At 41.9% G+C, this 25,766-nt stretch overlaps 1 protein-coding gene across 19 annotated transcripts in view; it reads left to right on the forward strand.

Moving 5' to 3' along the window:
- NEB (nebulin) overlaps nt 1–25,766 on the forward strand; it is a 219,190-nt gene that overhangs the window by 142,393 nt on the left and 51,031 nt on the right. For all 19 annotated transcript variants that reach the window (XM_024980659.2, XM_024980560.2, XM_024980573.2 and 16 more), the window contains exons 103-128: nt 467–565; nt 826–927; nt 1,053–1,160; nt 1,638–1,949; nt 3,290–3,394; nt 3,504–3,608; nt 3,970–4,077; nt 5,286–5,393; nt 5,495–5,608; nt 6,051–6,248; nt 6,807–6,911; nt 7,603–7,707; nt 7,804–7,908; nt 11,562–11,669; nt 13,771–13,884; nt 14,197–14,394; nt 14,718–14,822; nt 15,448–15,552; nt 16,483–16,590; nt 18,162–18,269; nt 19,590–19,697; nt 20,246–20,350; nt 20,452–20,556; nt 21,189–21,287; nt 21,614–21,724; nt 25,176–25,280. In XM_024980659.2, the coding sequence (XP_024836427.1) occupies nt 467–565; nt 826–927; nt 1,053–1,160; nt 1,638–1,949; nt 3,290–3,394; nt 3,504–3,608; nt 3,970–4,077; nt 5,286–5,393; nt 5,495–5,608; nt 6,051–6,248; nt 6,807–6,911; nt 7,603–7,707; nt 7,804–7,908; nt 11,562–11,669; nt 13,771–13,884; nt 14,197–14,394; nt 14,718–14,822; nt 15,448–15,552; nt 16,483–16,590; nt 18,162–18,269; nt 19,590–19,697; nt 20,246–20,350; nt 20,452–20,556; nt 21,189–21,287; nt 21,614–21,724; nt 25,176–25,280 (3,153 nt within the window). The remainder of the gene's footprint in view (nt 1–466; nt 566–825; nt 928–1,052; nt 1,161–1,637; nt 1,950–3,289; nt 3,395–3,503; nt 3,609–3,969; nt 4,078–5,285; nt 5,394–5,494; nt 5,609–6,050; nt 6,249–6,806; nt 6,912–7,602; nt 7,708–7,803; nt 7,909–11,561; nt 11,670–13,770; nt 13,885–14,196; nt 14,395–14,717; nt 14,823–15,447; nt 15,553–16,482; nt 16,591–18,161; nt 18,270–19,589; nt 19,698–20,245; nt 20,351–20,451; nt 20,557–21,188; nt 21,288–21,613; nt 21,725–25,175; nt 25,281–25,766) is intronic.

Here is a 25,766-nt window from a genome sequence, read left to right on the forward strand (position 1 = left end):
GCTAACATGCAGTCATTCCCCATCAGCAATTACAGTTTCAATTGCTATCCTTTCCAAAATAATCCTGTACTGTCCCTGTCACATTGTGGGACCATACCCATAAGAATGTAAGACCACTCAGTGATGCTTGGAATTGTATAAATGGAAATTTTCTTCAGTCCTCAATGGCAATACATGTGAGAGAAGTTTGAAAATTGAAAAACACACATACACACACAGAGTACATGTAATGATATATTACATGATTTTGGGAGCTAAGCAAACCTGCTACCTTAAAATCTGTGGAAGGTATAAGATGTCAACCCATTTGTTTAAAAATAAAATGCTAAGAAGAAAGCCAAATTGCCAAAAAGATGCCATTGAAGTATGACATTCTACACTTCTAGTTCAGACACACCCTTAAATGCAGCATATCTTGCTCAGGACCAGAGACAATGTTGTCTAAAAGAGATTTTCTTTCCCATAGAAAAAATATCGCACAAAAATAGAAACTCTCAGCTTTACTCCTGTGGATGACAGAGTTGATTACGTGACAGCAAAACACAGTGGTGAAATCCTGAACGATGTAAGTACATGACTGTTGTTCTAAAACGGCTCGGTTAAATTTTTAAATAAAGGTGATCTGTTAAAAATTGTTTAAAATAGTAAAATTTCTGGGTTTGGAAGATGTTGTTTCCAAAGCTTTTCCGCTTCCTTACACTCATTGTGCAATCGCTGTCTGAGATACGGATTGCAAATATTGAGACGACTGGTGCTAGCAGCTGCTTGGACAGCATTATGTGTTCTTAATATCGAGGAACTTACCAACTTGCTTCTCATTTCTAGATTAAGTACCGAAAAGATTGGAATGACACAAAATCAAAGTACACTCTCACAGAAACCCCTCAGCTGCATACTGCCCAGGAGGCAGCCCGGATACTGGACCAGGTAAGGATTTTGCCTGGACACCTGACACTTTCTGTGAGGATGGAGGACTATAACACACCTGTAGGAGACTTAGCCCTCTATCCTGACTCCTTGGTTTAACCCTTTGTCATGTCTCTGTCTTTTAGTATCTCTACAAGGAAAGCTGGGAGAAACAGAAAGCCACCGGTTACATTTTGCCTCCAGATGCTGTGCCATTTGTTCATGCCCATCATTCTGGTGATGTTCAGAGTGAGGTAAGTTATTCTGATACAAGTGCACTTTGCAAAGGCTGGCCATTGCCCAGTTACCCTAAGACATAGCACCATGGAGAGCTCCTTGTTGGCTGGCAGGCCTGGCTGGCCTTGGGGATGGCCAGAGTACCTGCTCCATTCTTGTCCTTTTCCTGTGGGCTCTTAGCATTCTTCATCTTTTTTTTTTTTTTTCTCTGCTGCTTCAAAAACTATTGTTTAAGGTCTTTATTTGTTTCTTCTATTCTCTGCTTCCCTAAAATCTCTAAGCCTTCAAATAAGATATTGCCAGAATTAGAAAGTAAGTGTATATTTTTCTATTTTTAAATTGAAATGTCTTTATCTCTATTTCAATTTTTTTCGTATTTATTCTTGTGAGAGTAACAGAAATATCTGGGGGCCTGAGCTTGCTTGATGTTTCAAGCCCCTTCTGCCTTGTGTGTTTGTCTAAGTTGACGGAATCTCTGTTCCTCTTCCCACCAGCTGAAATACAAAGCTGAACACGTCAAGCAGAAAGGTCATTATGTGGGTGTCCCGACGATGAGAGATGATCCTAAACTGGTTTGGTTCGAGCACGCAGGCCAGATTCAGAATGACAGACTTTACAAAGAGAACTATCATAAGACAAAGGCCAAAATCCATATACCTCCTGATATGGTGTCGGTGTTGGCAGCCAAGGAGGGACAGGCCCTTGCCAGTGACATTGATTACCGCAATTACCTGCACCAATGGATATGTCACCCTGACCAAAATGATGTTATTCAGGCAAGGAAGGCCTATGACCTACAGAGTGATGTAAGTGATTTTTGTCTCTTAATTATCTAGAGGCATGTGGTCTACTCAGATCATAAGCACTAACTTCGAGCCTCCAGTCTTTGAAACTCATAACCGTAAATATATAGTTTGCTGTCAGAAGGGAACTGAGGCTGGATATGAAGTAGAGAAAGGTTGGGAGCAGTAATGGACAGCTTTGCTTGCTGACTGTGCATTTCTGAATAACGTTCAAAGTCAAGTTTTAAAAAATTGATTCTGTACCATCTCTATCATCAATAGTTCTTCACATGTGCATGGAAAATTGTCAACTGACTTAAAATAATTATTGGCTTGGGCGGGAGTTGACATTGATTTGGGATTTCAATAATATTACATGATAGTGTAGTCAAGACCTGGGAATGCCTCCTCCTTGCTTTGCCAAGCATCTCCTTCCTCAAGGTTTTCATGAAGGAATTGCTTGCAAGGAATCAAAGCAAAAGGGACACAACATACTGATGAGTTGCAGAAGGGCCAGAAGCCCTTATGCAGAGGTTGGCAAAGCTGGGATAGAGAATGTGTGTCAGGTCACCTCCCCCTGAAGCCTGAATCAAGATCTCTACCTGCCACCAGTAGTCCGTAGGAAACAGAAACACAATGCGTTAATGTGATGCTCAGGAGCACCGAGGAGCTAAGCCTACCTGGGTCTTCTCGTTGTTACCAAAACAGGATGTCAGATTCTGCCTGCAGCACAGGTACTGAACTTGAACATCCCATCTCACTGGTGGCTGCAGCAGGATAACCTTTGTGGAACTCGAATCAGATTAGCACCTCCTCTTTATATGGCGTGCGGTGGCCTGAGAGAATCCAGGAAGTGGGGGCGAGGGTAAAGACAGACAGGAGGGGTGGCCCCCAACCCTACAAGACATGAGCATTTACTTGTGTGACTGCCTTTATTTAGTCTGAATACCCCACAGATTTCTATATAACTATATGTATCAAGTTCATCTAAAACTATAACTTCTTTGGTAAAACCTTGTCTTATGCTCACAGGTGAAAACAACGGTTCCCTACCTTTAACTCCCACAGCATCTAAGTGTTCTTGCTCTCGCAGCACCTACCACTGTCTACTTCATAGATAACTTCTCTCTACACTTCAAAGACTTTATACTCATCTCTCAAATCACCTTGCATAGTTCCTCATTCATAACAGCCATGAGAAATATTGCTCAAGTGTACAGATGAAATCATGTTTGAATCAATGAGACATAGCCACTAGAGAGAAAGCCTTAAAAACCTTCTGAAAAAGTTGTTTCTAATCTGCTGCCTGATTTCATGTGCCCGAGTTATTTACACCTGCATTGTGTCTCCCTTTCTGCTCTCAGAATATCTACAAAGCTGACTTGGAGTGGCTCCGAGGCATTGGTTGGATCCCCCTGGATTCTGTGGACCATGTGAGGGTTACCAGGAACCAGGAAATGATGAATCAGGTATGCAGAGCCTTTTCTTCCTACATAAAGCCTGGCCTCCTTACCTACCATGTGGGGATAGGTACCCTGTAGGGGACCACCTATCTTAATTGTCTCTATTCCTTTGCAGATAAAATATAAGAAAGATGCTCTTGCCAACTATCCTAACTTTACAAGTGTGGTGGATCCTCCAGAGATTGTTCTCGCCAAGATTAACTCAGTCAATCAAAGTGATGTAAGTTTTCTTTGTGTATAATAAGGTATATAAACTAAGAGCTTAACTGTCATTGAACAGACTTTCCTTACCTCCAGATAATGGTTTGTAAGAAAATGGGGAGTAAATTATAAGAAAATCTTTGGGGGAGAATGTCTTAAAAGTCACTAGTAGGACATATACTGTACCCCTTTTAGATAATATCTAAATTATTATCCCAAACATTCCATTGTGTTAGTTATAATAAAAATTATATATCATATAATGAAATTTAGCCCATTGATTAATCTCTAAATGTAACTATTTTTTGCTAGGTAGATCTTGTGAAACTTTAAATATATATTTAGAATAATCAAAGGTTCTCTTTGTTTTCTCTCCTTAGGTAAAATATAAAGAAACATTTAATAAATTAATAAAGGGCAAGTATATCTTTTCTCCAGATACACCATATATCACCCACTCCAAAGACATGGAAAAACTCTACAGTACTGTAAGTTCTATTTTATGTGATGTACAACTCAGTTCTGAATTTTAAGCTTTTGTTAGCATGCATGCTCTTGGCTGACTTTATGAACGACTGAACTTATAAGGAGACCTATTATTTTGTTGTATTTATTTTTATTTCATAGCGTATTATTCAGAGCAAGTAGTATTTATTCAGCTAGTATTGTTTGAGGCCCTGTGATGTGCCAGGCACTGAGGGAGACACTGAGGAGCTAAAGATCAATAAGATAAGACTTTCAGGAGCAGCTGCAAGTGAGGGAGATGATGTACAAATAAGAAGGTGGATGAACCTAGAGCCTATTATACAGGGTGAAGTAAGTCCGAAAGAGAAAAACAAATATTGTACATTAATGCGTAATATGGGATCCTGAAAGATGGTACTGATGGACCTACTTGCAGGGCAGCCACGGAGACACAGACATAGAGAACAGGCCTGTGGACCCAGCAGGGGAAGGAGAGGGTGGAACGAACTGAAGGAGAAGCGTGGAAACATATACATTACCATATGCAAAACAGCGAGCCAGTGGGAATTTGCTGTGTGACTCAGCTAACTCAACCCAGTGCTCCGTGACAACCTAGAGGGGTGGGATGGAATGGGAGATGGGAGGGGAAGTAGGCATACCTATGGCTGATTCATGTTGATGTATGGCAGAGACCAACACAATATTGTAAAGCAATTATCCTCCAACTAAAAATAAATAATTTTTTAAAAAGACAATAATGTAACAAGTGCTATATCACTTCTGGGCACATGTAGAACCAAGCAGCTACCAACAGAAAGAAGACAGGAAAGGGTGGTCCCTTGTTAGCAATCATGTCCAGATATTTCCAGCCAGCAAGTGGAGGACTTGCTCTCCAAATTTTAATTCAGCTTATCTAAAAGGTGTGTGTGTATGCTGAATGGGAAGCAATCTTTGGTGATTCTCTCCCTGTGTGCAAATTTGTTTTCACTTTTATTAGAAATGTAAATAAAGTTAAACTCTATTATAAAATGTCTCGGGGTCAGTAGGTTTAATTTGCAACTAGTCCAAAAACTCTATCCTGTTCATAAGTAGGGACACTATTGACTATAAATGAAGATTTAGGCCTTGCCTTAAAACATAAATACTTTACCTTGGTTTTACCATTTACCTTCAAGTACATCTAGAAGAGGTTGAATGCAAAGTTTTGTTGATATGCATTTCTTTGTCCTAGATACTGTATAAAAGGGCCTGGGATGGAACGAAGGCCTATGGCTACACCCTGGACGAACGCTACATCCCCATTGTGGGAGCCAAGCATGCTGACTTTGTGAACAGTGAGGTCAGTAGGACTTTTTCCTTTCTTGAGTTTGAGAGTCTTTCTAGCCACAAAGGACTGGTTGGAAAGTCCTAGTGATTCTCAATGCCGTACCTACTTCACAGCTGAAATACAAAGAGACGTATGAGAAACTGAAGGGTCACTACCTGGCTGGAAAAGAAATCAGTGAGTTCCCCAACGTGGTTCACTGTCTGGACTTCCAAAAAATGAGGAGCTTGGTAAGCAAAGTTCACTTTAACAAGAGGATTTGCACAGTGTACTACTCTTCTGCCTATTTATAATCTGCCCTTTGTCTCAAAATCAGCTGGGGGTGGGATAGTGAGGAGTGAACCAGTCTTGAGACTTTCCCCCATCCCTGCCACATAGCCCTGCACCCCTTTGGTAGCCATCTGTTTTCACCCTTTCCCCCCATTCCTCCAAACACAGTGTGGGCTCTGTATTTGGAAAAAGGAGAAAACAAGATTGGTTCCTCTTTACTTTGTGTTATAGTAAAGGGATGGGAAATTTTTGAAGAAGTAGAATATATTAAAGTATCATTTTTTTAACCTTGGTCCAGTCTAAAGATATTGATCTGTATTGAAAATAAGACTCTAGGAAAGATTGATCAGAATAGCTTAATGGCTTTCTTATTTTTGTCTTTAAATGTGTATCATTCTTTAGTTGAACTACAGAAGACATTATGAGGACACCAAAGCAAATGTCCATATCCCCCAAGATATGATGAATCACGTGTTGGCTAAAAGGTGCCAGTACATCCTCAGTGACCTGGAATACCGACACTACTTCCACCAGTGGACGTCTCTTCCAGAAGAACCCAATGTCGTCCGGGTCCGGCACGCGCAGGAGATCTTGAGTGATGTATGAGGTCCTTTCTGCAGCTTGATTAAGTTACAGCCTTCACCCAGCCCTGCCCGGGCCCCCATGCCCTTGTTGTCTCTGTATTCCTAAACCCTGAGCTTTTCAATTCAAAGAGGCAGGAGTGACGTTTTTTGGTGTAAAGATCCCCTCAGAGCAATGAGACTCCTGTGTTAACTATTTAATCTCTTCAACACTAGACTAAAACTGAGCTGTTACTCTCCTCCTAAACTTCTTTAGGCTAGGGCATTGGGCTTCCCTGATAGCTCAGCTGGTTAAGAATCCTCCTACAATGCAGGAGACCCCCGTTTGATTCCTGGGTTGGGAAGTTCCCCTTGAGAAAAGGTAGGCTAACCCGCTCAAGTAGCCTTGGGCTTAGCTTTTGCTCTCCTCCTAAACTTCTTTAGACTAGGGCATTAAAGACCTTCCAGCTGTTGAAAAACCCACCCTATGGCAGCTGAGTATACTAAGCACAGCCAAAGGCTGACAGGAGAAAATCAAATCCTCGATTGGAAGTTCAGTTAGTACCGGTCACCTTTCACTGTTCCTTCTTTCTTGCAGAATGTGTATAAAGATGACTTGAATTGGCTGAAAGGCATTGGGTGTTACGTTTGGGATACACCCCAGATCCTCCATGCGAAGAAATCATATGACCTCCAGAGTCAGGTGAGCCATATTCCTAGGACTAGCTCATTGTGGGTTGATGGACTCCATGATGCTCCCAGTGAGCTGATAGCGAGACTGTCCCTGTGCCCAGGTGGAGAAAGTGGCTCTGACAGTACACAGTCTAAGGGAACCAAAGACCCCTGCCCAATAAAACCTCTTCTGGTAGCCGGCTCTTGCGCTGGCCTTCCTCAGTTTGAGTGTCCCCTGTGGTTTAAGGCTATAGATGTTTATAGCAGACTGTTATCTGGGAGCTATTTCACAGTGAACTACCCTCAAGCATGTATACCTTAGTTGATCAGGTTAACTGGTAGGGAGTAGAAACCAAATGCATACTTTGACCATAAGTATTTAACTTTTGAAGTAAAAAGTAGTTACTTGGAGAACTTTACAGCAGAAATTCATCTCGGGGAGGGCAGCTATCTGATGGATGTTGAAATTGAAGGGCTGTTGTCAGGGACAGAGTATAAGCAAGGAAAAGACAACATGATGAAGGAGGGACCTGGCAAAGATCCAGACTCCACTTTTGGTCAAGAGAAACTGTTAGTTTTGACAGCTGGGCAAAGTCTGCAGGACTGTCCAACCTATCCTTTTTGTTAAGATTAAAGCAGAAACCCAGAAATGTACATCTAAGTTGGCACAAATGGCAGATCTGCATTTTACCATTTTCAGTAACTTTTCTTTTTCTTCACAGATACTATACACAGCAGCAGGTAAAGAAAATCTAAAGAATTATAACCTGGTCACAGACACACCACTTTACGTGACTGCTCTTCAAAGTGGCATTAATGCCAGTGAGGTGTGTCTTCCATGTACAACTCTCCCAGGACAAGCTGTTATTGTCTTACATGTTGTCAAATAATAGAAAAGAATAACCTGTCTTCTTTGTCTGTAGGTGAAATATAAAGAGAATTATCATCAGACCAAAGACAAATACACGACAGTTCTAGAAACAGTGGATTATGACAGAATCAAGAATCTGAAGGATCTGTTTAGCAGTGTGAGTTGAGTTTTCTTTTCTCTGTATTTGAGTTACCCCTTCCACCTTTAGAGACAATAAGAGATTAAAAGGAACAAGCAACCTTACCCCCAAAGGTCTAATCTTTTTCCTGGAACTTTAAGTTCCTACTTTATCTTATAAATCCTAATGCTGCTGCTGCTGTTAGGTCGCTTCAGTCATGTCCAACTCTGTGCAACCCCAGAGACGGCAGCCCACCAGTCTCCCCCGTCCCTGGGATTCTCCAGGCAAGAACATTGGAGTGGGTTGCCATTTCCTTCTCCAATGCATGAAAGTGAAAAGTGAAAGTGAAGTCGCTCAGTTGTGTCCAACTCTTTGCGACCCCATGGACTGCAGCCTACCAGGCTCCTCTGTCCATGGGAGTTTCCAGGCAAGAGTATTGGAGTGGGGTGCCATTGCCTTCTCCGATAAATCCTAATAGGTACAAGTAAATAAGCCCCAATTTGAGTATTGTTCTATGTCATGCAGTTGATACAAATTCACTAACTCGTTCCCTAGTGCAAACAGGTACTGTTGGAGCTAGTCTTTGTTGACCCTGAACTTGTTTTTGCCTAGCTTTTCCTTTGCCCAGTGACTTAGAGATCAACAGAGGCACTCTTTTTTTTCCTCCTGTGAATTGGCTAATTAATCAAACAGTTTTTAAACTTCATTTTGAAATAATTTTAGATTTACAGAAAAATTGCAAAAGTAGTAAAGAGAATTCCCATACACTTTTCTCCATAGAACAATTACCAAAAAAAAAAAAAAAATTAGCATTGTAATAATGTTATAGACTTTATCCAGACTTCAACAGTATTTCCACTAAAGTACTTTGCTGTCCCAGAGGCCAGTCTAGGATCCCATGCTGCACTTGGTTGTCATGACTCCTTAGTCTCTTTGTATCTGAGAATTTCTTAATTCTTCCTTGTCTTTTTCTGATCTTGACCCTTTTGAAGAATTCTGGCCAGTTATTGTGTAGAATGTTTTGAAGGTTGAGTTGATCTTAAGTTTGCTCATGATTAGGTTTAAGGTATTCCTTTTTTGGCAAGAATAGCACAGATGTGATGTGCCCTTCTCAGCACATCATAGCCAGTGGTGCATGGTATCAGTAGCTGGGAATGACCTGATCACTTATTTTAAGTTGCTATCTGCTGAGATTCTCCACTGTCGACTTTCTTTTGTACCTTTGTTATTAATAAATATCTTGGAGGAGATTTTTTGGGACTATGCAATTATCCTGTTTCTCCTCACACTTTCTCTTATATATTTTAACATCCATTGATGGATCTTACCTGCAAGAATTATTACAGTTCCCTTCTGGTTGTTTTCTCTTTCCCTTATCCCCTCTACATTTATCAATTGGAATTCTTCTGTAAGGAACAGCTGTCCCTTCTCCACTGTCAGTTTCTCTATTTATTTCTATCAGTATAGGCTCATGGATATTTATTTTATTCTATGGGATAGAATCTAATATTATTGTTTTTTATTTTGGTACTTGAATGGTTTCAACTTTGCTATTGGGAACTATTGTTGTCTAATACAATACAGGGTTCATTAACCTTTTCCTTTTTTGTAACTTTCTATTTCCTTTCCAATGAAAACATTGACTTTCATTATCTATGATATATCTACTTATTTGTGCCACCCTTGTATGCGTATAAAATATTTCCAGAATTTCTAACACACACCCCTGTGAGAAACAAATTTACTAACTAGAGTAAGATGTTTTGTGTACAGTTATTTTTGCCTATAGCCTTAGAGTATCCAGTCGAGATATACCATTTTATAAAGTAAGTCAGTTGTTTTCTTCACCACTTCCTTCACTGTAGCTTTGTTATACATTTGTAATACAGTTAGATTTATTTGCTACAGTTTGTATTCTATTTTAGTTCCCTTCCCCATCCTGATTCTTGGTTGTTTTAATTTGCATACAGTAAATTTTACTCTTTGTGGTACATAGTACTCCACTTTTGACAAATACATAAAATCATGTATTCACCATTATAGTCAAGATACAGAAAAATTCTATATCACCTCCAAATTAACCCTTTCTGCCCCACTCCTCTCCCCTGGCATCCACAGAGCTTTTTCCTGTCCCTATTGTTTTACTTTTTCCAGAATGTCACTTAAATGTGATTACATGGTGTGTAGTCATTAGCTCTGGCTTCTTTCTCTTAGCAAAATGCATTTATGTGTTAGGACAGTTCAGTTCAGTTCATTCGCTCAGTCGTGTCCGACTCTTTGCCACCCCATGAATCGCAGCACGCCAGGCCTCCCTATCCATCACCAACTCCCAGAGTTCACTCAGACTCACGTCCATCGAGTCAGTGATGCCATCCAGCCATCTCATCCTCTGTCGTCCCCTTCTCCTCCTGCCCCCAATCCCTCCCAGCATCAGAGTCTTTTCCAATGAGTCAACTCTTTGCATGAGGTGGCCAAAGTACCAGAGTTTCAGCTTTAGCATCATTCCTTCCAAAGAAATCCCAGGGCTGATCTCCTTTAGAATGGACTGGTTGGATCCCCTCACAGTCCAAGTGACTCTCAAGAGTCTTCTCCAACACCACAGTTCAAAAGCATTAATTCTTCAGCTCTCAGCTTTCTTCACAGTCCAACTCTCACATCCATACATAGCTGCCTAAATCAGTACTTTATCCTTTTTATAACAAAATAAAATTCTAAACCATAGTTTGTTTGTTTTTCCAGTCACAGCTAAAGGCACATCTGAGTTGCATCCAGTTTTTTACAATTATGTAAAGATGCTGTATATATTTGCATATAGATTTTGTGTGTTCACGCCTTCCCTTGTGGCTCAGTTGGTAAAGAATCCGCCTCCAATGCAGGAGACCTGGGTTCAATCCCTGGGTTGGGAAGATCCCCTGGGAGAAAGGAAAGGCTACCCACTCCAGTATTCTGGCCTGGAGAATTCCATGGACTGTATAGTCCATGGGATCCCAAAGAGTGGGACACAACTGAGCGACTTTCACTTTTGCTTTGTGTGTTCATAGCTTTTTATTTCTCCTGAGTAAATAAATACCTAGAAATGGAAACATTTTATCTCCTGCTGCTGCTGCTAAGTCGCTTCAGTCGTGTCCGACTCTGTGCGACCCCATAGATGGCAGCCCACCAGGCTCCCCCGTCCCTGGGATTCTCCAGGGAAGAACACTGGAGTGGGTTGCCATTTCCTTCTCCAACGAATGAAAGTGAAAAGTGAAAGTGAAGTTGCTCAGTCGTGTCCGACTCTTAGCGACCCCATGGACTGCAGCCCACCAGGCTCCTCCATCCATGGGATTTTCCAGGCAAGAGTACTGGAATGGGGTGCCAGTGCCTTCTCCATTTTATCTCCTACTATATATCTATTTAATATTAGTGGTTTTCATCCTCTAGGAATCCTAGACCTATGAAGGAATGAATATGTCATCAAAATCTCTGATAACTGTCAAACTGTGATAAGTGCTATGGGAACAGACAAAATAATGGACTCTGAGATTATGAACAAGGCAGTAAAGCAGTTATTTACTTGGGAGCACTTGGCTCCCACAGAGTAAGATTTGGGGTTGTTAGGGAATGTCTGAGAAGGATAGAAACAGGGAAAATTTGCCTCTGGAAGTTATCCAGATTGCATTATTTTGTGTTCACAAGATTTTTAACCCCCACAGAACCTGTACAAGGAGGCCTGGGATAAAGTGAAAGCCACCAGCTACATCCTGCCTCCTAACACCGTGTCCCTGACACATGCCAAGAACCAGAAGTACATGGCCAGCCATGTAAGTCAATTAACCTTCCCACCATTCCTTGCCCTTCCCTGCTCTCCTCTCCCAGAATGCTTCTGGTTGGTTCCTGTGCTGCCCAGAAGGACCCTCGGCACTTTCAAAGGGGCACACCAGCAAAAATTTCCGGGCGCTCAGTCATCACAAAGTCTGCATTTACTCCCCTTCTCAAGGGCCCTAAAGTGCAGAGACAGTCACACACACATGAAGGACACCAGTGTGACCTTTTAGGCCTCCTGTGTGCAAATGCCATGGGTGGATATGGATATTTTAGCCAGAAATGGAAAAGAGGACGTAATACACCATATAAAATGCACTCTTTTTTTTTAATAGAATTATGTGACCTTTGGTAGAAAAATAAACCAGTGAATGTGATAACCAGTTATTTCATCAGCCCCAAATATATGATTTAAGAATAAATTGTTAACTTTATATCTATGAAATATAAAAACTTAAAAATCTTTTGAAACTGTTTTTTAAAAACAAAACTTTTTGTAGGTATAGACATAATTTTCAAAAAATCCTAAATCACATGAGCTGTTTGAATATAGTATAAGGTCTTAGCACTTTTAACCCTTTATGCCTAATATGTTCTTACGTAAAACCTTTTATTGTAAAACTCCCTATAAATTTTGTTGCAGTTCTAATAAGCCTAGTTTTCTTTCAGAAACTTTGCCTCTATTAGAGACTTTTAGCTCTTAATTTTGAACATTTTATGTAACACTTTAGACCAATATTTCTCAGATCTTTTTTCCCACACTGAGAAATCTATTTTGTACTGCAGATCAGCACATACATACACACCTGAAGTTTTTGAGAGTTCCTTCTGACATAAGTATTTTACAGAAGAGTACTTATTGCTACACTATAGACAGTGCATCCTGATCTTTCAATTCTATTCTCTTAATCTTCATATAAATGCTAGACACCCAGGAAGTTGGTTTCACTACCATCTAATGGGCCTGGAAATGCACAGTTCAGAAAAAGACTTTGTTAGACAATATATGGAATTAATTTTTACCCAGAGGGAAAAATTAAATCTGTATGATTTTTCCCAGAACAACTTAATTTGGAAGATTGCAAACAGACTAGCCCAAAGGATCAAGCTTTTCATTTGAGAATTTTTTGTAGATAGTTTTCAGAAAGCTCAGCAAAGGCTTTTTCCTTTAGTCAGGAAAAAAACTTACAGATGTTAAGATTCTCCAGGCAAATTGTTCTTGAAATGATATCAAACATAGAGAAATTAATTTTTAAAAGAAGGATTTCAACTTTAGTTTTTATTTTTAAATACCTTTGAATACTATTTTCTTTATAACTGAGGAATAGCTTACGTATAAGGAGCATGTGAACTAATGTTCTGGAAAATTCTGATGGGAAATTTCCTTGATTTCTATCAGTGAAGAGCTTTCCTGAAATTCTACATAAATACTCCCATCTTTCCTTTTTTTGTCTTAATTGAGATGTGGGCCTCTGAGTTGTAAGAGGATTGTTATTTTATCATATGCCAGAAGAGAGGATCCCAGTCTCTGTAAAAGCCTTTCCTCCTAGTTCATAAAATAAAGAAATATTCATTAATAGGCAATATGGCTTAAGAACTAGACATTGGTTTTCCCATAGAATTTAGTTGAACTGTATTTTTGGAAAACCTCATAGAAACTGAAATTCAAGGATTGAGTCTCTTAAGCACCAGACTTGTCAGTTATTAAAAACAAAGAAATTCCTGAGCACATTTTTCATCTTTTACTATGGTTAAGAAAAACAAAGCCAACATCATAAAAGAGATCATTTTTAAATTACATCATCTTTAAAATTAGTTGTAGTAACAGCAGAAATACTTGTATCGGTATGGGAGTTTTTAAAATGATATCTAAAGGATGTTTACACATAGTCTGACCTAATCTTCAGGTAATCCTATGGCAGGTACCATGCTTCCTCTACCTCTGGGCACAGACAGGGAAACAAGCTCAGAAAAGTGCTGACCCCAAGGTGGCCCGTCTTCAGAGTTGGGTTCTTATTAATTAAGTCTCATGTTCTTTTAACAATATAGATCCAGCGCTCTTCAAAATTGTTTTACTTCCTTTGTATTTTCTCTCTATAGATCAAATACCGCGAAGAATATGAGAAGTTCAAAGCTCTTTACACTTTACCCAGAAGTGTTGAAGATGATCCGAACACAGCACGGTGCCTCCGAGTTGGCAAGTTTAACATCGACGTAAGTGATCCTAAAGGCTGGTTTCAAAAGCCAAGTAACAGAACCACCAACTATAAGTCAGAACATCATTCTTTTCAGCAATGTGCATGGCACTGACTGTGCACATGTGAAGAAGCTGAGAGCTGTGTCAGCCCATACTGCCTTTCCCCACCCCTATGAATCTGTAGAAAGTGTCAGAAACATCCAGTCCCCATCCTGCCCCCAACCGGTTGCTCTAAGTGATGCCCCTGACCTCTGTGGGGTCTAAGAAAGGCACGTGTTGCCATGACCCTTGCATAGTTCCCTGTTTAACTGGTTACGTTATCTCCACAGCGCCTGTACAGATCTGTTTATGAGAAGAACAAGATGAAAATCCACATAGTGCCTGACATGGTAGAGATGGTTACCGCTAAGGATTCTCAGAAGAAAGTCAGTGAGATCGACTACCGCCTTCACCTCCACGAGTGGATTTGCCACCCCGACTTGCAAGTCAACAGTCACGTCAGGAAGGTCACAGACCAGATCAGTGACGTAAGTCCACTGCTTATGAAGGTCCTCTTCCCCAGCCCCACACACGCCCCACACCCAAGAGAGACTGACTCACTTGGTTCTTCAGCTCCGCCCTCTTCCAGAATCACTTTCCTGTACACCCAGGGGTCTACCGGGAATTTGAGCTGTCCCTGGAAGCAGGGCTCTGCATGCTGAAGTCTGAAGAGCACCCATGGCCTCAGGGCATAGTGTCTTGTTTTCATTCCGCAAAGTCATCCTGGGTCTAGAGTGTGTCTGTGTCTTTCGTGTTAAAGTTACAGTCAAGTTTTCTTGTTCCGACCCCCTCCATCTGTTGCAACCCCCAGATTGTGTACAAGGATGACCTCACCTGGCTGAAAGGCATTGGTTGCTACGTCTGGGACACTCCTGAGATTCTCCACGCCAAGCATGCTTACGATCTACGCAACGATGTGAGTTTACCTTGTTTTTTGGTTTTTGGTTGTTTCAAGTATGCTTCCTTCCCTGTGTGGTCTAGAGGCAAGGGGAGAGGACGTCAAGTACAGACACTGTCACACCCAACTGTGTCTGAAGTGGTGCTGAGGATGGCCGAACTGGAGGAAGATGCTGAAGAGCAGAGCCGCCATTTCTCAGGAGTGCAGACAATGCAGATGAGCTGTCCCATGGTCCCCTGGTGCAGAAGGGACCCCTGGTTCTTCTCGCCACCTTCTGAACGATTTTGGATATATTAATGAGCACATAATTCCTATTATAAAAAACATCTCATTTATTAGGAGTCTGTTATGCTATAGACAGGATCTATTTGTAAGGAGAGGATTTGCTAGGCAAGGTAATACTATAATCAAGATTTTAGTAAGAAAGCTTAAATATTTCTAGGAAGGCAGCTGTCAAGCCTCCTAGAAGACTCTAGATGATCCATGTGACTATAAGCATTGATTATGCTGATTGTTATGAAATTCAGGGCCAATGTATGTGCATGCCATGAGCTAAAAGCAACCAGGCTCTATGTGAAAACCAACAATTTCAAATATAATGAATGGTCTAACACAGGCTTATTTTCCTTCTTCCTTTTGACAGATCAAGTACAAAGCTCACGTGCTGAAAACAAGGAACAATTACAAGCTGGTTACTGACACTCCTGTCTACGTTCAGGCTGTCAAAAGCGGGAAACAACTAAGCGATGTAAGTGCCCACGGAGAAGTTACTTCAGGGAGAGGAGAACAGGGCCACCGCACCAGCGGAAGTGGGGAGAACCAAAGACGGGGCAGGCCAGGCCGTTTCTCAATGGGAGACCGGTGTTGGTGCCTTAGAAAGTACTGAAGATTCTTCTCTGATTTCCTAAAACCTGATGTGTTCTATTCATTTCCTGGGGTGGCGTTGTAAATAATCAAAGTTTATGAAATCCTTGGTGTTTTAGAGCTTCCCAGGTTGCTTTTTGTATCCTTGCCTCATGGTCTCAGCTTTCTAATTCATTTAGTGCTCACGGTGGTAAGGGAAGATGCCCTGGAGGCGGGCATGGCAACCCACTCCAGTATTCTTGCCTGGAGAATCCCATAGACAGTCCATAGCATTCAAAGAGTTGGACACGACTTAGCACATGTGCATGCATGATCAGATGGAGAGAAGAGGGTCTCTGCAGTTACTGATGAGGCCTCTAGCACATGTAATCCGATAGACTTGAGAGAGGCACTTAATCCCCTGAGCCTCAGCTTCCTTATGTGGACAGCGGGAAAATGGATGGAAAGCACCTGTGTAGTAGCACAGTGGTACAGAGCAGGCTGCCCCCTTTTTACTAACCCCACAGGTTAATAAGCAAATATTAAATCCCACCAGTGAGTCAGAATGTGAAAACCTTTTGTTGTGGAACTCATGGTGGTAAAACATCCGCTCTTCCTCTTCATATGCCTGAGCTGACTCTTCCACTTTCTCAGTGTGGGATCCACACACTGGCCCTATTCCATTGGACAAGGCCCAGTATTCGAGATAGAGTTCTGAGGCAAAGGGAGCAGGCTGCCATCTTTATATTAAGAGACTTGGATTTGCATTTACTTAGCTTCTTTTACCCCTGCGGCCACAGTGCAGTCCACTCACTCTGCTTCTCTCTGCGTCCAGGCTGTCTACCACTATGACTACGTGCACAGCATCAGAGGCAGAGTGGCTCCGACCACAAAAACCGTGGATCTGGATCGGGCCCTTCATGCATACAAGCTCCAGAGTGAGGTGAGCAGTGAGAGCTGGGCAGACTGCCCGGCAGAAACCCGGATGAGGGCCAGGCCTCTGTAGAAGTGGCCTCCCCTGGGCATCCTCAGCCTGACCTTGTAAATCATAAAGACTGTTCCAGTCACATGAGCTAAACAAAACAAAACAGAAAAACAGTGTATCACCTGTCTGCCCTCTTGGCTGGGAGCAAGCAGTGGGCATTTTTGGAACAGTGCATACATAGAAGAGGATCAATCAACTATCTCTGCTCTCAAAAAGCTTACAGTCCAGGACAAGAGGACAAAGACAAGGCATATAGGCATCAAAGACTGTGTACAATAAGAAATAAAGCTAAAGTTTACTGTTAGGATTCAGAAGAGAAAGAAGCTAGATTCCACTCATCTGGTAGTCAGGAAGATCCCCTGGAGAAGGGAATGGCAACCCACTCCAGTATTCTTGCCTGGAGAATCCCATGAACAGAGGAGCCTGGCGGACTACAGTCCATGGAGTCACAAAAGAGTCGGACGCAGCTTAGCGAATAACACTTTCACTTTCTCAGTGTTACATTGGTCTCAAGGTTAATGCCTCTCTCCTGTATTGAATGTTAAAAGTAATTTGGTTTTTAATATTTTAAGTACTAGTCTTATTTCCTATACCTCCCCTGAGAGAGAGACTATTTCAAATCACAGATAGAAACTCCTTTCCTCCTCGTGCATGGAATATGAGCCTCCCGACCCAACAGCCTAACATCAAGACATTGTGTTTACGGGGCTCTGAGGGCTCCCAAAGATGTGTCTTATAATTACTACTATCTCAGGATTGGTGATGGCTTGAACATCAGCTAACCATAGGGTTAACCACAGAGGTGGCACTGGCTGCCTGTTTACTTTTCCCAAATTATTGCTGGATGCTATTCTGTGAACCAGGCATATGTTTAGAAATAGAGGTATTTTCTTTAAGCCTCTTCACTCATTGCTCTTTAAAAAAATATATATGTTGAGTAATTTAATATGTATGGATATGAGAGTTGGACTATAAAGAAAGCTGAATGCCAAAGAATTGATGCTTTTGAACTGTGGTGTTGGAGAAGACTCTTGAGAGTTCCTTGGACTGCAAGGAGATCAATAAGTCCATCCTAAAGGAGATCAGTCCTGGGTGTTCATTGGAAGGACTGATGTTGAAGCTGAAACTCCAGTACTTTGGCCACCTGATGCGAAGAGCTGACTCATTGGAAAAGACCCTGATGCTGGGAAAGATTGAGGGCAGGAGGAGAAGGGGACGACAGAGGATGAGATGGTTGGATGGCATCACTGACTCAATGGACATGGGTTTGGGTGGACTCTGGGAGTTGGTGATGGACAGAGAGGCCTGGCATGCTGCAGTTCATGGGCTTGCAAAGAGTCAGACACGACTGAGCAATTGAACTGAATTTAATTCATTGCTTGACTCTTAGAATTTACTTAATTCCTTCTTGAAATCAATTCAGTGAGTGTAAGTAGATTGAAAACCTAACACAAGCTGGAAATGATTTGTTTAACTTAGATCCATCATTTGATAGTTGTCATTTAACTTGCTCTTCTTCATCCTGGCAGAATCTGTACCGAAAAGCTGGCCTGCATGCCCTGCCCACTGGATACAGGCTTCCGGTCGACACCCCTCACTTCAAACACACCAAGGACACCCGATACATGAGCAGCTATGTGAGTGGTCTTCTCCTCGTTGAGATGGGGCTTGAAGTAGGAAGGAGGATACTAATATTTATTAATAGCCTATTTTCATCCCCTTAATCACACCCTGAGGTTTCAGCATGATACAATGATGGGAGCAAATTCCCTGGCGGTTCAATGGTTAGGACTGGTCACTTTCACTGAGAGGGACACGGATTTATTCCCTGGTTGGGAAACTAGGATCTTTCATGTCATGCAGTGAGGCCAAAAAAAGGATGGAATTAAAATAGTTTTTTGAAAAATGATGGTAGCAGGGAAGGGGAGATGTTGTATTTTCCAGGCGTGTTGCTCCTGCAGTTCAGCAGTGCCTGGTTAGCATGATGGGTTAGTAAACAATTTTCATGGGGTTCTATCTGCATGACTCAGTTACCTTGGCTCAGGGATCATGGCTGCCAGAATGCTTCTAATTCTGTTGGCCTTAACACAGAAACATTCTGAACTATCTCAAATCAGCTACTGGAAATGCTCTTTCATATGTGCGCTACTGCTGTGTGGCGATAGTATAGTCTGCTTTCTGCAATATCTTATTACAAAAAAATACCACTTCACCGTGTGTTCCTTTGGAAAGAAAGACTCTCATGGCTGACCTTCTGTGCCCATTTCCTAGAAAGCTCGGAGGGGTACTTAGGTTCTCATTACCTGCAGCTTTCCCAGGCATTAGCTCTAATAGCAAATTTTTCCACTAGTGTCAGGCTGGGATGTAATGAGCAGACCTGGAGAGGCATTGTCTATTCTGGTGACTCTGGCCTTCAGGCCATACCCACAAACCAGCCATCAGCTCAAAAATGAGATCTTCCTCCCATATTGCCCTCCAGAGCCCTGGAAATTGAACCTACTGACCAGTGAAGTCCCACAGCCAGTGGCCCAGTAATATGGTTTCCAAAGCAAAGTCACAGATTTAATTATCTAACACCATTGTTTTAAACAGTTTATGAAGTTGTTCATCCATCAGTCTTAAAATCAGTCTCTCATTTCTGCTTTGCATATTCTTAATTTCCTAGCCATATTGGGACTAAAAATACAGGTTTTTTGTTGTGTTTTGCCTACCGACTTACAAACAGATTTAATCTAGGCAACCATGAATTGTATTCCTTTCTGGATCTGGCTTTATTAACCAACAAAATAATTTTCAAGACTTAGATTATTAGAGAAGTTTTGTCAATGATTTTTTTCCATACTTAATGCTTAGAGAGTAGTTTTCAAATGAAAGTGACAACCCTCTTCCGTTTGCCAAGTGTGATGCTTACTCTCTGCTCATCCATCAGAGAGCTCATTCTCACTTTGCTTTTGCAGTTTAAGTACAAAGAAGTTTATGAACACATGAAGGCATATGGGTACACACTTGGACCCAATGATGTCCCATTTGTCAACGTCCGGAGGGTCAACAACATTACCAGCGAGGTACTGTGACTATTAATTCTGTGAGGAGTTTCAAGGACCATGGCTTTGTTTGCAATGCATTAAGAATTAGTTGTATTTCAACTACAAACTTTAATTTATCTGCAAGGACTAAGGGGATCCTTTCTGTCATCATTTTGATACTGGTATCCTATGGCAATATTTTTATATATTTAGTAATACCTTTGTTGAGACCCACCCATCCATATATTATGATGTAAATAATTCCTTCCTTTGACATTTGTATTAAAAATCTTTAATAAGATTGCATATTAGTCTGATTCATGAGCCTGAATAGTTTTCTATGTGAACTATTGGTTTGAATATCTAACCCTACTTTCCAGCCATCTGATAGAAAGTGGAAGCCTGTGCTTCACATTTTTCACCCAAGTAAAATAACTATCACTTTCTATGTTTTTCTAATTTCAATCACTTTCTGTACCTTAATCTTGCCTTTCATGGCTGTTTAAATATGTGAAATATTTGATTAATGTACAGATGCTCTCATCATCCTGCACTAAACACCTGGAATGGTTTTCTCCCCAATGCAGAGACTGTATCGACAACTATACCACAAACTGAAAGACAAGATCCACACCACTCCCGACACACCTGAAATCCGCCAAGTCAAGAAGACTCAAGAGGCTGTCAGCGAGGTGGGTATTTTCTTAGGAGAGAGGGGAGGCCATGGAACCCAAGGACGAAGGTCAACCACTGGTCTCTAATTTATGTGTTTATGGGCATTTTCCCCCTGTAGTTGATTTACAAATCAGACTTCTTCAAGATGCAAGGCCACATGATCTCGCTGCCGTACACACCCCAGGTGCTTCACTGCCGCTACGTGGGCGACATCACCAGCGATGTAAGTATCTCATAAGGGTCTTTCTGGGGGACTCTTAATAAGAAGCAGGCTTGCTCTCTCCACATGGAAGCCAACCAGTCGTTGAGCAGCCTTTTGCATTGAGTACTTGTCAACTGAGTATACAACTTGGAGGTAAAATTGTGTGGAAGCAGGACCCCACACTTCTCCAGGTAGTAAGAGGACCACTTGGGAGATACAAGAATCACTGACCACCGTTCTACATCCAACACCAAATCATTACTAGCACCTCATTCCAAGTGGCCTCCGTCCTAGTCACATTTAGTATCTTTCTCTTGCTTACCACTACTCCCACCCCCTTTCACCACTTCCTGTTGTCATTTTTTTTTTCTCCTTGAATGTTTCCTTCTCATAAAAGACCACTCCATTTAATCTATGGCATTTTTCATCCATATAATAATAAAATAATAGCCATGTCCTCTTTTCAGGTCAGGGTTAACAATTTAAATTTTAAAACCCTGTAATTTACTTGAGTTCAGGCAAACTCAGAGGATGGGGTGGATGTGCTGAACCAAGATGAAGGTCCTTCAGTATAAAAGTATCACTACTCTGTCTTAATTGCTCTTGTTTTGAATTTGCTCACAACCAGCTGTATTTCTATGTTTGTGACACAGATTAAATACAAAGAGGACTTGCAGGTCCTGAGGGGGATGGGCTGCTTCCTGTACGACACTCCAGACATGGTCCGCTCCCGGCACCTGCGGAAGCTCTGGGTGAGTGCCCCCCACCCCGCCCCAGCCCACAGCGCTGCCCGCACAGCTTCACAGGCTGGGCAGCAAGAATCTTTGTCTATAGCTTCTGTTAAGGGGAAATTTGCCCTCAACCCACTGAGCAAGTCATGACTCACTTAAGATGATGTATGCCTCTGTAAAAGGTAGTGAACTTAGTAAAATGATGAATTGTTCTTGGTCCTGCCTGGGAAGACACCCAGGATAGAGAGGGTCAGCACGGCTTGCACGTGCCCACCATTTGAAAGATGATGCGTGACCACGACATGCAATCCTCAAGTGATTAATCGACTCGCATTCCCCTTCTTAAGTCTCACTACCTGTACACCGATAAGGCAAGGAAGATGCGAGACAAGTACAAGGTGGTGCTCGACACTCCGGAATACAGGAAAGTGCAGGAGCTGAAGACACATCTGAGCGAGGTAAGTACATCTGTCACCATACGGGCCTCATTCCTCTAGCAATCTTTTTTCAGGTAATTGTACTAGGCCCAAATCTCCTTCTGCCTTTAATTACAGAGTGTAGTCACCCTGTGTAAACAAGTTGGTTGACCTCACTTTGCCTCAGTTTACTTATTTTGTCCCTTTTTAATAAGATGAGGCTATTGATACTTGCCCTACCTATAGCTGAACATTTGTATGAATTTGTAGATTAGAGAGTCCTGTCTTACACCATTGTTGTAGTCTCCAAACTGAATTTATTTCTAAACTTTCTCTGTCATTAATCCCTGCTGTCAGGACTCTAATCATAGCAGTGCTATCAATGGCTCTCTGCTCCGCTGCCCTCTCAAGTTCCAAAAGACTCCGTTTCATTTTCATCTGCCCCGCCTTGCACTAAGGCTCCTGATTGATTGCAGTTAGCTGTGCCCAGATGTGACCCTTTCACCTATGTTGATCCGTTGAAGATTGCCCCCCCACATCTTATTTCCATGTGTATCCTATAATGCTTTGGTCATAACAGATGTCCATGTTTGCCAGGGAATAAAAGGTGCTCCCTAGAGGTAAGGACATCCCACAAACGTTTCCATCAGTGGTCAGTGGGCCGTTCTCATTCAGCCCAGTTTGTCTTGCGGCCTTATTCATCAGACTCCATCCAGGTGTCAGGTCACTTCATTAGCTCTCCTTTCTCAGTAACTCTGATGTGTGCTGATTAGGAATGACTGATGTTCTTAGACTTAGAGGAGCCCTGGAAAACCACGCATTGTCTTTGGGGGAGAGGAGTTGCAGCCTCCTACACGTGGAGTGAGCCAGGGCGGAGGACGAGTCACCCTTCAGCTGTCACAAACGCTGCCCTGGGCACGTTTGCTTTCCTGAGTGCTTCCCTCTGTTGTTTCAACCACTGCAGCCCTCGGATAGGAATGCAGGTGGGGTTTCCCCCCTCTGTAAAGGGACCTCTCCACTCTGGCTAAGTATCAGAATCATCTCTGAAATGTTTTAAAACTGCCCTTGAGTGCACTCCAATCCCAAGCCCCACGCTAGACTCTGATTCTCAGTCTGGATATCTGTGTGCTTTTAGCTGCTCCATAGATGGTTCTAATATTCAGCCAGCACTGGAAACCACTGCTTTAAAGTATTACATCTCTCCTCCAGCCACCAAATAATTAAGTTGTTTGGGAACTTAAAGTGCTTATTGGTATCTTTGAAATACCTTTACTTCTCTTAGCTGTCTGGGTTCAGAATTATCTAGAACTTTAATTTCTCTTCTTCCCAATTCCTAGTGTGATTTTGTGCATATTATGCAACAACACTGAGGAAGAAAAATAGGCATTTTTTTAGTAGTGCAATTTCTCTCACACTTGTCTCACTGTAGAATGACCTGGCTTGAAAAAATACCAATTCGAGCTACTTCCTTGGATTCAGGTCTGGGATAGAGCCTGCAAATTGTGCTTAATAAGGGCTTTGGGGGTTCTTTTTTAATTGAAGGATATGGCTTTACAATATTGGTTTTGTTTCTGCCATACATCAACATGAATTAGCCACAGGTGTACATACGTCCCCTCCCTCTTGAACCTCCCTCCCAACTCCCACCCCATCCCACCCCTCTAGGTTGTTACAGAGCCCTGGTTTGAGTTCCCTGTGTCATACAGCAAATTTCCATTGGCTATCTGTTTTACAGATGGGAGGAGGGTTCAGGATGGGGAGCATGTGTATATCTGAAATTTAAAAAAAAGAAAAAAAAAAAAAAAAAAACCTACCAGAATGATGTTGTTCAGTAAGCAACTGATTGAGTGCTACTTGTAATTAGTTCATAGATGCTTTGAGTAAGTTTTGACTGACCATCATTGAAATATAATTAGTGATACTAAAAAAAAAATAAAATAAAATAAATAAATAAAATCTGGTTCCAGAAAAAGGCTAAATAAATAAATAAATAAAAGGTGATACAAGAATAATAAACTGAGCTTCTGCATTCCATGGGCTCATCTCTGAGAAGAAACAGACATCAATAGGATAAGTCGTATCCTACAGGAATGATCAAGACAGAATGGACTCTATGAGTTCTTCAGGCAGATAAAACAGGGAAGAAAATTCTAGGTAGAAAGTATGTGAAATGGACCATAATGAGTTCTAGAAACTGGGACTTGTTTCAGATAGCACATGGGGAGTATGGAAGACTTGGGAAATGAGAGTGGAGACCTAGGATAGACAGGCCAGGTTATGAAGACTTGTGGTTGGTATATTAATGATCTTGGACTTGATGAGAAGTCACTGAAGAATTACTTCTGAGCAGGATAGTCTGAACATTAAGACCTAATTAGTTCTGAACTTTAAGAAAATCTTTTTCTCAGGCTTGTTAAAGATGGGTAAGCCCTGTGAAGTGTCCAGTAGAGGATTTGGGAAAGAGGTTTAGAGGCTCTTAAGGATGTATAGTAACAAGTGGTATAGGAGGCTGAACTAGGGCATTGGCAGTGAGAAAGGAGAAGAAGGTCATATTTAAGAACTGTCACAAAGTTAGGAGTCCAGGATTCATGACTGTTTTAATGTGCAGATGAGGGGAAAAGGGTCTAGAATGACTCCCCAAGTTTCTGGCCTGTGTGGCTGGGTATCAAGGAGCTATTTAACAAAATTTGGAAGCCATCAATCTCAGACTGATGGTTGAGGTCCTGGGTACAGATGAGGTTATCCAAGCAGAATGTATAGGGTAAAAGGGGCCAAGCCAACACTAACTCCAGCTACTAGCCGACTTTGGGGGAGTGCAGAACAATAAAAGGAAGCTGAGGAGTGCCTAGAAAGATGGGAGGCCACCTAGGGGAGAATAGGGGAATGGAAGGCAGAGAACAGGGTTCAGGAGTGAAATTGCTGAGCAGTTACAGTTGCTGCAGAGAAACATTCTAGGATTTGGCAATTGTAATGTTTGCGGTAGTCTTAATGAAATTCACTTCCTTGGAGTGGTTGGGTGGTAGCTAAACTATTCCCTTGAGAAGTTAATCAAAAGAGAAATGAAAAACACGTAGTCTGCTTGGTTGTGAAAGAAAGAAATAAGGCCTTTGGCAGAAGTTGGAAAAGACTTGATGAAAAGAGGAACTTGGGTCTGTTTGTAGAAGAAGGGAGTGGGCTAGAAAACCAGAAGGGCTGAAGGTTTAGAGAGGCAGGGGGTAACTGCTGGAACAGGGTTCTAGAAGGCATGGGTGAGAAGGGACCAAGAACACAGTGGGGGGCTGGACACTTGAACAGGCTGCAGAATGTCTCTAATTTTGATACAGGGGAAAAAGAAAAGGAGGGGGTAAATAAAGTATTGGTTTATTGGACAGAAATTGAGGTTGTCACAGTGGGAGAGCCCCTGCTTTGTCTCTGAAGTCAGCAATAAAGGCATCTGCAGGGCACAGGACGTGTCAATGAAACAGAATGATGGTTATCACTATTTTATGTCCAGCTGGTGTACAGAGCAGCAGGAAGGAAGCAGAAGTCAATCTTTACTTCAGTTCCTGATACACCTGATCTCACAAGAGCCAAGAGAGGGCAGAAGCTTCAGAGTCAGGTAACATTCATACATGAAGATTCAGAAACCTCCCGGGCTGGCACCGCGGGGAGTGTTTGTTTGTGTGTAGAGGGGTGGTTCTGTGTTCCTGACCACTCCTGTCAGTAGCAGACCCTCATACTTGGTGGTCCTGATGAAGCCTCATGCCCTTTAACTTCAAGAAGCTGTTTTCTCTGGGGGCAGTTGTCACTATGGTTAGGTTTCACATGAGCAGGTAATGCCATGCCATCTTTTCTAAGTTCTATACAATTTTAATTATTGGATGAGTGGTCCGTGGACTCCAGGTGCTGAAAATAAAATTTAAAAATTCGTTCCATAGAACCTATCTTTTGTCCAGAGACAAATGAGACCACATTTCATGCATTCAGGCAAAAAAGGGGGAAAATACGTTGAGGAATCTATCAGGATCTTCTCATTCTTCTGTTGGCATTTTATCACACGTGTTTAAACTGTACTCAGCAATAAGAATATTAGATACTAGAGTGT

This window comes from Bos taurus, chromosome 2 (assembly GCF_002263795.3).
Source record: "Bos taurus isolate L1 Dominette 01449 registration number 42190680 breed Hereford chromosome 2, ARS-UCD2.0, whole genome shotgun sequence".
NCBI classification, from domain to species: Eukaryota; Metazoa; Chordata; class Mammalia; order Artiodactyla; family Bovidae; genus Bos; species Bos taurus.